General features: G+C 40.4%; 1 protein-coding gene across 2 annotated transcripts in view; it reads right to left on the bottom strand.

Moving 5' to 3' along the window:
- The window catches only part of NBAS (NBAS subunit of NRZ tethering complex), a 274,620-nt gene that overhangs the window by 158,080 nt on the left and 100,343 nt on the right, over positions 1-16,197 (bottom strand). For both annotated transcript variants that reach the window (XM_074331709.2, XM_019751941.3), the window contains 3 exons: positions 11,599-11,752; positions 5,268-5,453; positions 3,719-3,892 (listed from right to left, as the gene is read on the bottom strand). In XM_074331709.2, coding sequence (XP_074187810.2) covers positions 3,719-3,892; positions 5,268-5,453; positions 11,599-11,752 — 514 coding nt within the window. The remainder of the gene's footprint in view (positions 1-3,718; positions 3,893-5,267; positions 5,454-11,598; positions 11,753-16,197) is intronic.

Here is a 16,197-nt window from a genome sequence, read left to right as displayed (position 1 = left end):
CAGCTAAGAGACTATGAATTCCCAGTTGTTAAAAGAAGAAATGGACATTTAAAGTAGTTGTTCCTAACCCTGGCTTTCCATCAGAATCACCAAATAGTCAAAAGCATATTACATACTCTCCAAATTCTAATCCATTATTTCTGGATTGGGCCTAGAAAACTGTATTTTATTAAAAATAAAAAATCCAGTCTGATATACGGAGGCATTCGAAAAATACTAATATAGAAGACAGAGAACAATACAAAAAGGAAGAATATATTCCTAAATCATCTCTATCCAGACTTATCCAAGTTTCTTCACAAGTTCTACCTTCCAAAGGCAGAGTCAAGCAAAGAACAAAGTTAAAACCAGAGATGAGGGCTTTTGGATGTCATAAAAGACAGGAGAACGCCAGTAAGACAAATCTGTTTGTGTCATTGTTCCCAATTATTCACTCCCCTGCTCCTCAGAGACGATAATTCTTCCTTGCTCTGTTAACATCAGGCTCTGCCCGGTACGTCCCTTGGCCTGTGACATGTGAGGAAAGGAACTCCAGCCACTGTGAGCTAGAGCTTTAAGGGCCACCGAGTGGTTCTACTTTGTTCTTTTTCTTGCGCCACAAGTTAGAAAAGGGGACTGCTCTTTCAGCCTGAGTCCTGGAATGAGTAAAACATGGATCACAGCAGAAGCCTAACCGCAGCCTATGTGACGCTTGTGAGGGATGAGTATTTACTGTTGCAAGCTGCTAAGATTTAGAAGTCATTTGTTGATGCAGCGTAACTTAGCCTAAGCTGTCTGATGCAGAAAGCATCGTGCCCGTTATATTACTAAAAATACTTGGTACGTGAGTCATGGCAGATCCCAGATACATTATTTTTGTAAACAGTCAGGTAAAATAAGAGCAATGCTCCAAGTATAATCCCACGAAAGCAAACAAATGTAATCAAGTGACCTGAAGCATCATAATAAAACCCAATTTCATTCATTCATTCATTCATTCATTTACCCGGCCAAATTTACTGAGCACTTGCTCTCTACAAGATACAAGGCATATCATACTAATCCTTGGTAATAAAGAAAGAGATGACACATAGAGAACATCCATAGGAAACACAGGAAGGGAAAGACAAACTTGAACAAATAATTACAACACAGTATGACATGGGTTATTACAGAGACAGGTACAGACCTGTCACAGCACAGGTAGTCATGGAAGGTTTCACAGTAGAGGGAATCTTAGAGAGCAGGGTCTTGAAGGACAGATGGGTGTTTTTTAAATGCAGGAAAGGGGGGCCGACTATCCCAAACCAAGGAAACAACCTGTAAGAACTCAAAGAGGCCTGAAAGAACCTGACAGGGTGAAGAAGCCATGAGCTTCTAGTGCATTCCTGAAGGCTGAAGAGGCAGCCTAGAAGCCGACCACAAAGAACCTTCCAGGCCACTGTAGAGATTCAACGTTTACCCTGCAGGCAGTGTAAGCCACTGGCAGTTTTCCACAGATCATGACAGGATCAAATCTGTGTAGTAAAAGGTAACTTTGACTGACATACAGAGATACAGCCCAGCAACGCCAGAGTTCTCAGCTTTCATGTTTACACAGTTCAACAAATGCAAATGGCTGTATGTTTTATTCAAAAGGCACATGCTAAACTGCCAAGTAAAACAAAAGACTATATACAAAGCATTTACAAGACTATGGAAGAAGCATCACTGACAAGAATTTAAAGTCACTTCTTTCTTCCTCATAAAACATTCATATTCAAGCCATCCTGCTTCTCACACAGTATTCCGCTGTCAAAACCAACCCATCCTCAGCTCACAGTAAACCATCCAATTTAAAACCAAGTTACTAAGTGGAAACTGCATATAAGAAGATGGGAAATTTTAAACAGCCAATGAACAGATAATAGTTCTCACAGACAAGCTATCTAGAAACAAAAAAATGTGTAAGGTCACTAAGCAATGCTTTCGTTTTTATCTTGATTACGCGGGTCTATGACAACACACCTTAGAGGACCTCAGACTGCTGACAAAGGTCAACACAAGAAAGCACCCTCAATTGGAATTTAGGATTGGACGAGGCCTTAAATAATTCTGCTTGAGTCCCAATCGAATGCTTTCAACTTCACTACAAAATTCTGTGCCTCAACTGACCACGCCATCCTGCTTGAGTCCCTCCCGGGGAAAGGGAGCCAGTATCTCCTAAGACAGCACTTGTGCTCTCTAGCTAAATGAAGAGGTTCTTTACTTTGCAGAGGCTTGCTACATTTAACAACATGACTTACCACCAGCGAAGCTGAACAACTATTTGAATCCTAGAGAAATACAGAGCTATAATTATAGCAGTCTTAAGCAAATATAAGAGTTATTCAGAATAATTATAAGATCTCCTTATGAGATCCTAAAGATTTCCATCAATAATGTGAAGGCAGTCAAGGGCAGAAACCTTTTCTTCTTCTATTGGTGTTACAGTAAAGCATAACGGTTACGAACACAGCTGGAAACCAAAGTGTCCTTCGATAAATGACTGGATAAAGAAGATGTGATATATGCCGTGTTTCCCCGAAAATAAGACCTAGCAGGACCATCAGCTCTAATGCATCTTTTGGAGCAAAAATTAATGTAAGACCGGGTATTATATTATAGTATAGACCCGGTTTTACATTATAGTAAAATAAGACCGGGTCTTATATTAAATATTGCTCCAAAGATGCATTACAACTGATGGTCCGACTAGGTCTTATTTTCGGGGAAACACAGTATACACAATGGAATACTACTCTGCCATAAGAAAAGATGAAAGTGCCATTTGCGACAACATGGATGGATCTTGAGATTATAATGCTAAGGGAAATAAGTCAGACAGAAAAAGCAGAGAACCATATGACTTCACTGATATGTGGGATATAAACCAAAAACAACAAAAGAACAAGACAAACAAATGAAGTAACAAAAAGTCATAGACACAGACAATAGTTTAGTGGTTACGAGGGTAAAGGGGTAGGAGGATGGTAGATGAGGGTAAAGGGGATCAAATATATGGTAATGGAAGGAGAACTGACTCTGGGTGGTGAACACTTAACATGATATACAAATGATATATTACAGAATTGTACACTTGAAACCTATGTAACTTTACAAACCACTGTCACCCCAATAAATTTTAATTAAATAAAAAGAAAACGAAGAAGAAGAATAGCTGTGAAATTAGAATGTTTGAAGCCGGGTTCCACTCCTTACTATGTCACCCTGGGCAAATGCACAACCAGTCAAACTCACAATTTTCTTTTCCTGCAATATTAATAAAAATATCTGTCTCATGGGATTGTTATGAGGATTAAATGAGTTAACACTTGTAAAGCACCTGCCAATACTAGTAAGAATTAAATACCTATCAACTGTTAGTCTTTTTGGTATGGCCAGTTTACAAAATGTAACAGTCAACAAACTTTGCAATAAATCAATTAAAATAAATATACTTTTATAAACTTCCCCAAAATTTTGGACTAACTGGAGTAAACCAATTAAAATAAACATAATCTTATGAACTTCCAAAAAAATTTTGGACTGAACTGTTGAAACATTTTTAAAGAATAAAATGACAACCATTTCCTTTTCTTTTTAAAAGGAAATTACTTGCAGAGCCTATTATAAAAAAAAAAAAAAAAAAAAAAGATAAAACCTAATTCTGTAAAAGTGAAAGTACAGAGACTTTTAAGATATTAGAGTGTCTACTTACATCTGGTTTGGAATGCTGAAATATCTTCAGTGGAAGTTTTAAGTCCCCTTTGGCTAAAGTTACTAAATATTCTTTCAATAGCTCATTAGCCACACCAGGAGACTGTTTCTCACAACGATGAAGAAAGGGAACCATCCATTGGTAGGCACTTGTCACATAGTTGTCCTCAGAACACTGAAAATATAATTAACCAAAACAAATACACATTACATCAAATACCTAATTGTAGCAGACAACAAGTTCTAAGTTCTACAACTCACAGATGATCGTGAGGTCAACAGTGAAAGATCCACACTTCCTAAGAAGAATCACCTTCTGCCGGGGACCCTGGGGGCTAACAGCACCTCAGCCCAGCAGTTCCGTCAGGATCACTCCGGGGCCCCTCACAGCCTAAGGCCAGCTCTGGAAGACAAACACTCGCCACTGGGTCAGGAGCTCCCCCAGGGCACAGGTCCCAGCCCAGAAATGTGCGTGGACATCAGCCTAAAGCAGCTCCAGAAAGGAGCCGCTGGAGACCAGTCTCATCTGTTCTCAGATTCTCTCCCTCCCTTTTCTTCCTCCTGTTTCGTTTTGCCCCTTTACACCCACCTTCACGAAACTCCAAATGACAAACATAATTTTACTCATTATCACTGAAATTACACAATACTTTTCCTTAATGACCCCAAGAGATAACAACGAAATCTCATAAGAGGAGTCTAACACAACACAAATCAATTTTCACGGGGTGGATTATCAGGAAAAGAAGAGAAAGGGAAGGTAAGGGAGAAAGAAAAGGGGGATTGTATTGGTAAGGGGATTGACGAGAGGGATGAAACAGAGAAAGGAGGATGAAAAGAAAGTACAGAGAGAGAGAAAGAAGAGATGAGGGAGAAGAGAGAACCCTGTCAGGCAGCTGTGCCCACACCTTGATCTGGCCCATTCACACCAGGCTGCCAAAAGCAAAGACTGAAAGAAACGAGTCTGGCAGCCAGCACTCCCAGGCCCATCAATCTGGAGTCAAAGGTTTCTCTCTACTCAGTGGACCTGGTAGAAACCAGACCCCAACTTTGGGGTGTACTTTGTCCCCAAGGTGACCCAAGAAAAATCTAAGAATGGCTGGGCAAATTTTCCTGAATACACTAACCCTGAAGCCAAGATGTTTCCTTCACACACCACACAGCTCTCTAAACTCCAGTAGTTTCTTTTTTTTTTTTTTTTTAAGACCCTGAATTATATAACTACTCATGAATTTCCACACAGTGAAGGATTAGAAACATGAACACTAGAATGACAGCTAGTTTAGAAATACGCTTCGCTGGACAGGGGGCAAAAGGTTATAGGTAGATAAGTATGAATAAAGGGCAAGCAAGGGTACAAAACCAGCCAAAATAGTCTGGGATGCCTTCAGTCATTTATTCATAAAATTTAATTTAAAAAAAAAAGTCAAGAAACCTTCCTTTATTTACTAAGTTCTCAGGTTTGGAGGACATTTCATCTTTGGCTCTGAGACACACATTAATCAAAGTACATAGGGAATGTTTAAAAAGAAATTTAACATAAAACCTACACTATTCATCAGTAGTCTTAGTTTTTCAATGTCTTTCATCTGCTGGAGTTCTTTCAAGGTTAGGGTTAAATCACACCCGGCTTCATAAACCAGCGCTTCCAGAGTAACCAAATTATCACAGAGAACCAGCAAACCAGGAATATTTCGCTCCATTCCAAGTCGAATGAGTGACAATGCACAGTCAACCTAAAATGGAAAAACAATGGTAAGTCTCTGAGGATCATATCTTTCCCATAAAGCCTCCTGTATAGAACCTAATCTTGCCATCAATTTATATAAAAATCACATTAGCAGTAACATACATTTTCTTATTTAATACAAAACTTCTTTATCAAATCTATCAGCATCAATTGTTTCCAAAGAAACAATCAGCAAGAAATTCAGAAGGTAAAGATAATAAGGGGAAAACAACCATCTTAAGTTGGTAGAACCTTACAGTGTACAGAGCGGTTTTACATGTATTTCTCTGTTTAATTCTGACAACATTAACAGGCAGGGAAAACAACATAGCTAGTTAACGACAATGCCAAATTAATCCTATTTTCACTATAATATTCTGCTCCAAAAACAATGTTTTGCTTTTGTATTCCTCTTCAGCACCCATCCTTCTGCAACGCCTCCCATCTGGAAGGCATTCAATCAATACTTGAACAACCGACAGACTTTTTCTCTGTCTCGATTCAAATATTTAGACTCCACTTAGACAAAATGCAGAATGATTTTCCTATAGATGCTCAGAAGATAGCAATCGGACTCATTCCTATCACCTATCCTTCTGATTGATGGCAAAGTTACCTCCCGCAGCCTACACCTGTAGTGCCTCTTGCTATTCCTTACTGACTCCCACACTCCAAGACTAACAATGATTTATTGAGGACCTACTATGAGCTAAGCACTGCTCTAGGTGTTAGGAATATAAAACTGAGTAAGATGAGGTCTCTCCTTCAAAGACCTCTCCATCTCATGGGAAACACGATCCGGTAAAACAATGATGGAAGTAGAATGAGGTAAGTGGACGGGTATGATCTCAAAGCAGAGTGCACGTAGGATCTGAGCATGTCACAAAGTCTCCCAGAGAGAACACTTAGAACGGGCTTTAAAGAATTGATGGATGTTAGCAGGTAAAGAGGGAGGAGAAGGGCAGGAGGACAGCATGGTAGGCAGAGAGGCATGGTGTGTTGTAACAGCACAGTTAGTTCCACAAGACTGAAAGGAGGTCTGAAATGAAGCCATGGGAAACACGGCTGGAGCCATCGCGAGGGGCCAGGCGCCGCAGGACACTGCCTGCCGAGCTAGGACATGTGCAGGGCTCCCTGACAGGCAGTGCTACCTAAGGATTTCCACTGCAGCTCGTCACAGATGCACAGCCTGGAAAGAATATTTAGCAAGGATTTGTTGAATAATGAACTGGAAATGGACTGGACTGAAACCTGGCAGACTGGTTCTGAGAACTGCCAATTACTAGTATTAGTACAGAAGACTCTCTCCTGGTGACAGAGTAGCACCCTGGAGGTCAGCAACAGTTAAGGGACAAGCCAAGGAACATGAGCCATACGGATGAAACTACAATGAATGGCAAACACAAAGACAAGAACAGAAGTGAAAGGGTCCCACAGAAGCCTGAGGAGGAGAGCTTGCAGGAAAGAGGAAGCACTGATGTCAAAGGGTAACACTATTAAATAACAGATGAGAGGAATCGGACGTGAAGAGGCGGCCCTGGAGCCTTGCTGACACAGCTTCAGTTGAGTGGCAAGGACAGCCAGACGCCAGGGAAAAGAGGGGTGAGCACACTGAGACAGTGATCCCAAGTTGCAGACTGATGGGAAGCAGACAGCTAAAACAGAAGCCAGGGAGAGTACGGCTCTACTTGCTGTTGCTGTTGTATTTATAAAATAGGATTGATTTGAACTTTATCACAAGGGGGGAAAAAAAGGCACACAGTTGAGGCGAGGTGGAAGAAGCAGGAAGAGAGAGACTAGACGACTGACAAGCATCCTGAGCAGGTGGGAGGATGGAAGACAGAACAGAGGCAAAGCAAGGCGGAGCTTGAAGGCAAGAAAAGAGCTCAGGGAAAAGCTGGGAAAAGTAAGGACAAATGGAAGTGAGTTCTCAAATTTCCCAATGAAATACAGAACAAAATCATTGCCGAGAATGGTGAGGGAATGGTGGGGTGTGAGGAGAAAAGCAGAGGGAGCAGCCATGTAATGCAACAAAAATATGCCAAGTAATATGAAAGGTCCACCCTACGCCCTTCAAAGACGCAGGGCTTGACAGACGAAGATGAAGTGAAAATAAGAAATACATCCTCAGTTGGAAAGAGCAGGACAAATAAATGTGAGGGAAAAACTGTAGTTATATTAAAAAAAAAAAAGCATAAGGCAAAACAGGAGCAAGCTGGGAATACTTCAACAGATGTCTAATAATAAAAATGTAACTCATTTCTGAGAGGATCCACCTACCTGTATACCAACAACAACAACAAAAAACTCTACCTCAGGTGAATTTTCAAAAAGCATGTTAAGAAAACCTGATGCATAAAACATAAATTTGTGCAATAGTTTGAACACACAGCATATTAGCAATTTGTCATACACTCACCAATTTTGTGATCCAGATTCATTTTCTAATATTAACTTTGAATTTGTTGTTTTTCCAAATATTGAAGTAAAAATGTTTTAGAATCAAATAACTGACAAGTTAAATAAAAGTAGGCTCGAACACAACTTAAAGAATTATGTCACAAACCCCGAGCCCTCACTGGATAAATGTCACCACTATACACATTTTCCTAAACCAACAAAAAGGTGTTGCTAAAGGCATTTGTAGGCACTAAGGAAAAAGAAGTCCCACATCAATTAAATATCTAAAAATGAAAAAGATGAAACTATGTTAGCTATCACTTTAATTGTAGCACAATCCACATGAAACATCAATACATCAAATGAAACTAAAGAACAATACCTATATTAGAAGCGTTTTTAAATAAATGGAAGAAAGAATACAAGGCAGCTAAGTAAAGCACCCCCAAATCACTTTTCTTTCGTTATAATTATTCCTAATTACTCAAATAAGAATTCAGGATTTCTAGGAATTATCATTAGACTGTTAAAAATTTAAATTTCAGAAAGCTCTGAGTTTTTTTTAATAGACTGTTTTTTAGAGCAGTTTTAGGTTGACAGCAAACATGAGTAGAACGTACAGAGATTTCCCATGTGCCCCCACATATACACAACCTCCTGCATTATCAACATCCCACCAGAGTGGTACGTTTGTTATAACTGATAAGCCGACGTTGACACATCATTATTACCCACTGTCCACATGTTACATTACGGCTCACTCTTAGTGTTGTACATTCTGTGGCTTTGGACAAATGTTTAAGGACAAGTATCCATTTTGCCTATTCATCCCACTCCCACCAAATCCTGGCGACCACTGATCGTTTCACTGTCTCCATTTTTTGCCTTTTCCAGAAAGGCAGAGTTGGGATCATACAGTATTTATCTTTTCACTTAGTACCATACATTTAAGGTTCCTCCACGTCTTTTCTTGACTTGATAGCTCATTTCTTCTTAGCACTGAAGAATATTCCATCGTGTGGTTGTACCAATGTCCATCCATTCTCCTACTGAAGGACATCTTGGTTCATCAGTTGTGACAAATGTGGCATTCAAATGAAGACGTTACTAACAGGGATGGCTCGTAGGTGAGGGGACGTGAGAAGGGGTATGTGGGACCTCTGAACTTTCTACTTCCTAATGTCTGAAATCTGGGTTACAAAATATTTGAAGACTACAAATTGAGGCGCTATTATTACTAATCTTTTGAAATGCATGAGGCTGGTTGCCCAGCACTTTTTATACACATGAGAAATTTTTGAATTCTCTTTCCTGTCTCAAGTAACAGAACCATCTAGAAATCAGTTATTTAAGTGTGTATCCATGAATATGCTCACACATACATTTCTCCTTACTCTCAAAAAGCTCTATCTATTATAGTTCAGCTAAGAAACTGCTGTGCTCGAACAGAACTAGTCCAAACAGAGTCCTTTTTCTTGTTAGAGACAATAGTAAACTCCATATATTTGTAAAATTCCTGTAAATCATATGATGCCACTGGAATAAAAAAAAAATGTCTAGATGCAAGTTTCATAACCTCCATTTACTTGTACAAAAATGTGCCTCATTGGCTCACTTGAGAGCTTTCTTCATCAATTATTACCAAGTGAGTTTCTCCAGTATTAGCAAAGTAATGATGGCTTTGCTTATGGTGAACAGTATGAACTGGTCATTTCCAGGCGCAGGATATTGGTCTAAGACTACAGTTCCCAAGGGAAGCATAACTGTCCACCAGGAGGCATTCTGGAAACCCGAGGAGACATTTCTGTCCAACACATAACATCATGGGACCTCCAGACGTTAGTAAGTGGAAGCCAGGAACGCTAGACGTCCCACAATGAGTAGGGCAGTCCCACTAAACCAACTTGTCCTGATTCTCGCCTGCCTTTCAAATGTCCTGAAAACCCTGGATACAATGATCAGAATCTAGATCGGAACTTCATTCAACTTTTACACAAAAGTCTTTTTAGAATGGTGTAATTTACGCAGAATTTCCCTGGAATGCAGCCACTATATAATCAAGGGAAGAGTTTACTTTGTTTTGTTAAAGAGCTTACCATGAGCTGCTCTCATCCCAGACAACAATCTGGGGTATTTAACGCCAACAATACTACATAATTGAATCTTCAACTTCAGCTCTCCTTATTCAAAATGATTTCTCACTGACTTTGCTTCCTATAATAGTCATGACCCAACATTTCCATATTTTATTTATCCTACATATTGCAGTTAAGTCATTAATTTCTGGGAAATTTTCTATTAAGATATGTCTATGATTTTCCCATCAGGATAATAAGGAAGCATTACAAAACATTTACTACAAAAAAGATACTATGGGTCTGAGAACCCCTTCTTTAGATTAATTTATCTTGCTCTCAGCCATTAAGATCTGTGTAATTGTTCATTTTTTATATGGGCTCTATAAGAAATCTGTGTATTATACAGAGATCTGGATTTTGTCTGGCTCTGTCACTGTACATCCCTGAACAAGTGGCTCACTTTCCTTTCTGTAGACCTTAGTTTATCTACCAACAGCATAAAAAATTAGACTACATGATCTCCAGAGAGTCTTTTCATCATGATAGCTTAAGATTTTAAACATTTTTCACTATGATCCTTAGCCATCTTCAAAAACCTGGGAAGTCAATCATAAATATTCTTGGCCATCCCCCAAAATGTTTGATCTATAATATTCTCATCAGTTCCCGCAAATAATTCACCTTCAATTCTATGAATACCGAAAATAGGAGTTAGATTAAAGAGAAATTCAAGAAGACTATCAAATGGGGACACAGGGGCGTGCCAGATACACTACAGGGACATTTTAACACAGGGGTACGTACTCCTTCCCACAGGACCACTGCCCATCAGACCCTCTGGAATCACCCTTCCCAGCAGATGAAAAGCTGACAGTAGGACAGGCAAGAGGCCCACAGCCACGACCGCAGTAGAAAGAGAAAGCCATCCGCTGGGCAGAGCCTGAATGTGATTTCTAAGTGCGTTCTGCCATTCTTGGCTTGAAATTGCCAGTTTCTATTCCCTAAGATGAAGACAACTATTGCTTACATTTGCAGAGCATTCAATTAGCCGGATATTTAATGTTCTCTCCTGTATAGTTCTTTGTTCTCATTGACTCTGGTATAAAAATTAACCCAGGAAAAAACCAAGGTACTGAAAAGGTAGGTAGCAGGTCCAGAGTCACAGGGCTGTTAATGAAGAGTCAAAATTAGTATTTAGGCATCCTAACCCCAGCACTATCCTCATCTCTCTTCCACGGCCCTTCTCTAAGGCCGCCGTTATGCATCTCAGTAAAGGCACATGGGAACTGAGGGAAATTCAACTTAGACTCCAGAAAAACATTAGAAACAAAGCCCTGGACAGCGTCCCTGAAAAGCAAAATAACGATTATTGCAATAGGACAGGATTGTCCTATTCAAGTATTTCTGGGCTGTGACAATCTTACAAATTAACATGGTATTAAGCTATTAAAATCATGGAAAATCTGGGGCAGTATGGACCATGTTTTGCAGCTTATGCTGTAAAGGAAAACTGTGAACAAGTTTTCTTGTACAAAAGTAGTAAGAAATATTCATTCAGCCCTCGCCCTCCATCCACATGGTCCCCACAGCACTGTCGGCAGCCACACACGCTGACGCTAAGGATCCCGGTAGCACTGCTGGCATCGCGGAGCAGCAGCTGTCACTGGCCCTCACCTGCCGAGCGTGATGCTCTATTTCTTCAGCTCGGGTCTGATACCAGTCTATAACCTTCTCTACTGTAAGCTGGGCCGTCTTGTACCTCAGCAACTCAGGCTGTGCCGTGTACAAGAATTCGCTTTCATCTTGGAGACTGGGCTCAACCACCATTCTGTAAAGCACAAAAGGAACAATTAACGACTGATTGCAATACTGGGAAAAATTGTAATTTTGTGAAAGAGAGTAGGGGTGAGGATGGTTACAGGGGCAGGGGCTATGTGTGTATGTGTTTTCCTATATGTATATGCACACTTACAAGAGAAATGGGACATTTTTCACGTGCTTATTTTCCTAGTTTTCCTAATTTAAAAAAATGAGAATGGAGAATAAATCAAAACAACTATGCCATAAATCGATCAAATTAAATAAAAACAAAACGAAAATCACAGTGGGAAGCTTTCACAAAATGCATATGGCTGGGTGCCTGCCAGAGATCCACTAAATCCGAATTTCCTGTGATGGCCAGCTGGGCCTACTTTAGGAAAAACACTCACAGGTAATTTTGATGCAAATATTAATTAAGAAACCCTTGTTTTCCATGTTCACAAAAATGAAAGGAACTCTGTCGTACTTATGTTGATAATAAACCTTTACCCTTTAGTAGGGTCAGCACCATAGTGCTACACTGGCATTTGCAAATTACGGAGCTATTCTACACCACTGGCCATCAGGAGTGAAAGAGAAGCATCGAGAGGAATACACACAGGGACACTATCACAGGGATCACAAATCATGAGGCGTTTTTATGAGGATGACCCTGACCATGGGTAAGGGCTGAAAAGAAAAGAAAAAAGAATTAACTTAAACTCAGACATTTCAGAGAGACACACTGGAAAGTGCTGTGTTCCATTAGGGACAGTCATTGATCCAAAGTCAGCAATGAATGACAGGTTCTGTAATTGTCACTATTATAAGGCAACAGGGCTTTGGAGTCAGAGCTGAAGCACCATTCCATCACTGAAAGCTGTGCTGAACCCTTGTCTAAATTAATATATGAAAGGTAGTTTAAGATTGGTTTATTCCTATTAAAAAATGGGAATAATACTATGCAAGATTATTTAAAATAACAAAGTATACAGAGAATGCTATCTGGCACAGAGCAGGTGCCTAATTTGTATGTATACGTATTATTTTTATTAGAATTATTAATAGCTGTAATACGTGACCCAACACAAAGCCCATAAACACCTGGGCATGTTATCCACATGCCTTGGACAACCTCCTGTGCTTATAATTGGTAATCCTTCACTTACCTAGTTGCACAACTGCCATTAACATTCCAACCAGTGACTTTCCCCCATAGTGGAAAAAGTCACATCACTCCCCCTGAAATCTTCCCTTTAAAGCTGCCCTATTCCAGCAGGGAAAAATACCCACAAGCTACTCTGAGTTCCTTTGATATAATTTTCAATCCTTATTTCCCTCTCAGCACTATTTGATGGAATTTAACCACTTTCTCCCAGAAACATGCTTCCCGTTCATTCCAGCATGCCACACTGTCTGAGTTCTCTCAGCTTTCTGGCTATTCCTTTTCAGTCACCGTTGCTAGCACAGCCCCCTCTAGCGGGCCATTGAATAGCAGTGCTTCCAATTACTAAGTCCAGCTCTCTTCTCACTCTTCTTCAACTCGAAAATATCAATTACCACACACATCACAACCACAGTTTTACCCTGACCCAGACTTTACTCGGAAGCTCCCATGTCTTCCCTGATGCTTTTCAGATGTTTTCACGGGCACTGCAAATGCAACAAAGTCAAAACTGAGTTCCTGATATCCTCGGGGTAACACAGTTATCTTTTAAACAATACAAACCTGATTACATCATCCCTGTGCCCACTTTTATCGCTCGTAATCTGCCTTAAAACATTCCTCACCCCGATGCCAATCTCACTTTGCTTCTGTATACGTCAACAAAACATGTCTTATTTTCAGTCTTTGAAGGGGGCCTTGCCTGCAGCCTTCCAACATGCCCTTCCCTCTGCTTAGAACACTCCCCCCTCTCATCTGCCAAACTCACCCTCCGCGGAACTAACTCCTGTTCATCCTTCAAACCTCAGATTTCACGTAACTTCCCTGGGAAAACCTTCCTGGACCTCTATCGAGTGCTGTCTCCCTAGTCTGTGCTCCCAGTGCCCCGCCCTTCTCCTCCACAGCACTCACCCCATCAGCAATTCCCAGCAGCAGCATCTTTCCTCCCAGATTACATCCTTCCTGAGTCCAGAACCGCACCTGCTTTCCTCCCTTCAGTACCATGTTTCCCCAAAAACAAGACCTACAGGAAAATAAGCCCTAGCATGATTTTTCAGGATGACATCCCCTGAACATAAGCCCTAATGTGTCTTTTGCAGCAAAACTTAATATAAGACCTGGTCTCATTTTCGGGGAAACAAGGTATTCTTACATCTCACAGAGGACAGACCTGATTACATGAGCATGCAACAAGAAATGGCCTATACCAGGGACATTTTGTGACATCTTCAAAAGCACCTTTTCCTCCATTCAACTTTTCCTGGCTTTTCATTTTCATAGTTTTAGGAATTCCAGCACAGCAAGTTTCACCTGCATTTTAGCTTGCTGTGCTTGGTCTGAGAAGAAATGCTCTCATGCTTTTCATCTACTAGTTAGAATGATAAAAAGGCACAAGCTAAAGAGAACTGGGATGAGATGAGTGGGTCAGGTGCTCTGCCAGTGCTGCTGTGTCAGAAGGACCCACTTATACTGACAGAACTGTGGTCAGAAGTGTCACCACAACAGTGCCACCTTTCCTACCACCATATCCACTGCATCAACCTCCCACCATTTTCAATCCATTTATACTCTCATTACAAGCAATGATTCTATTAAATATGGCTAATAAATACCATGCAGTAAGCTCTACTTTCTCCTGAAACGCCACTGAAGTGACAGTAAACAATTTTGAGAGGGGAGTTGGGGGTAGGGGGTCATAAACACTCTAAGAAGAGCAGGGTTCCTGGAGTAGAAATAAACTAAGCCATAATCTTTCATCCTAGGAAGCCCAGGTAACAGCTAGAACTCAAAAATCAAGAAGCAACTATGCAATTATGTTACTCAGAGATAGGGAGTAAACACCAAAACAATCATCTACAAGAATTGGAAGTAGTTGCTTCTGGTGAGCAAGATATAAAGGACAGGGAACAAAGGACTATGGGTTTGGGTTTTTGCTTTTTTAAAAACGAGCTCTGTAGAAAACTTTAACTCCTTAATCTCTTTGCAAATATATACAACTCTGATAATACATAAAAACTAAATGTGAAACATAATTTTTTTTAAGCAAATGATAGCTAAAGCTCAGCAGGACATTCAGTTGCTATTACACTAAAACTCACTGCAGTGAAAAAGGTAACTAAGACTTAAAGATTCCATTAACTGAGACCCCGAAACACGAGACACAAAGCTAAGGGGAGGGGCCAACATCACCACCGACACAAAGCGAGCTTCCAGATTCCACCTGCAATGATCACACTACCAGTTAGGGCTTTCATTTATCACTCATCAGGCAGATCGTACAGACGGACGGTTTTAAAAATGCAAAAGCAAGAAAGGACTCATCAAATAAAAAGCCAGCGACCCCGGACACATCCCCACGGCCGCCATCCTTGCCTCCTCTACCTCATGATCAAGTCTTTCCACTTTCTTCTTCGTTTTTCCTCCACATGTCTAAACAGCATGCATTTGTGGCCGTTTCCTGATCATCTACGGTACATGTTATTTGGTTGTTTTAAACCATAACCATCCCCTAACCCTATACCTCATCCTCCCATTATGGATATATCACAATGTGGATTAAACCACTAATTATTCACATTGTTATGATTATGTGAATATTATCTTCTCCTGGGCCGAGTGGTAATTATAACTATTCCTCCTCTTGAACCACGTTTTATTTTCTAGAGCTAATAGCTGCCTGCAGTCCTCCCATCCCTCCCATTGACTTACATGCACCCATTGCTATTTTTTCCCAAATTGTCCAAAAGATCTATCAAGAGCAAAATATAAAAGTCTTTACCAAATGATCAAATATATCAGATATATCCAATGACCAAATATATCAGTTCCATTTTTAAAATTTTTCCAAGAGACCAGGCTCTTGAAGCCATCCAGGCCCTGCCGATCCCAGTCCAGTCTGTACCGGTGGCTCTCGCCCTGACCACAGCACAACTGTCTGTCATCCCAGCCTTCCTTCTGCCACTGCCTGTGTTAGAGCCCCGTTCTGAATCCAATGGTTTTCTCTTTTCTTGATTTATTCCCTCATTTTAAGAAAGCACATCTTACAATGGCTTCCTGAAATGAGATGTACATGGATGGTAGATTTTATAAGACCTTTCATGACTAACCTCCTACTTGATTAATGATTGTAGCTAGACATAAAAATCTAGATCACAAACAAAGTTCTTGGCCTCAAAAGTCTGAATGGATTACTGCATTGTCTTCTAGCTTCTAGGGTTGTTCTGGAGATGTCTATGGTCATTCTGATTCCCAATTCATTTTATGTAACATGTTTTTCTCTTTGGAAAACTGCATCCCCAATACTGTGG

Source organism: Rhinolophus sinicus, chromosome 2 (genome assembly GCF_057876585.1).
Source record: "Rhinolophus sinicus isolate RSI-liver-muscle chromosome 2, RSI-T2T, whole genome shotgun sequence".
Taxonomy (NCBI): Eukaryota; Metazoa; Chordata; class Mammalia; order Chiroptera; family Rhinolophidae; genus Rhinolophus; species Rhinolophus sinicus.
Note: the sequence above shows the minus strand (reverse complement) of the source record. Positions and strands in the feature narration are given on the sequence as shown.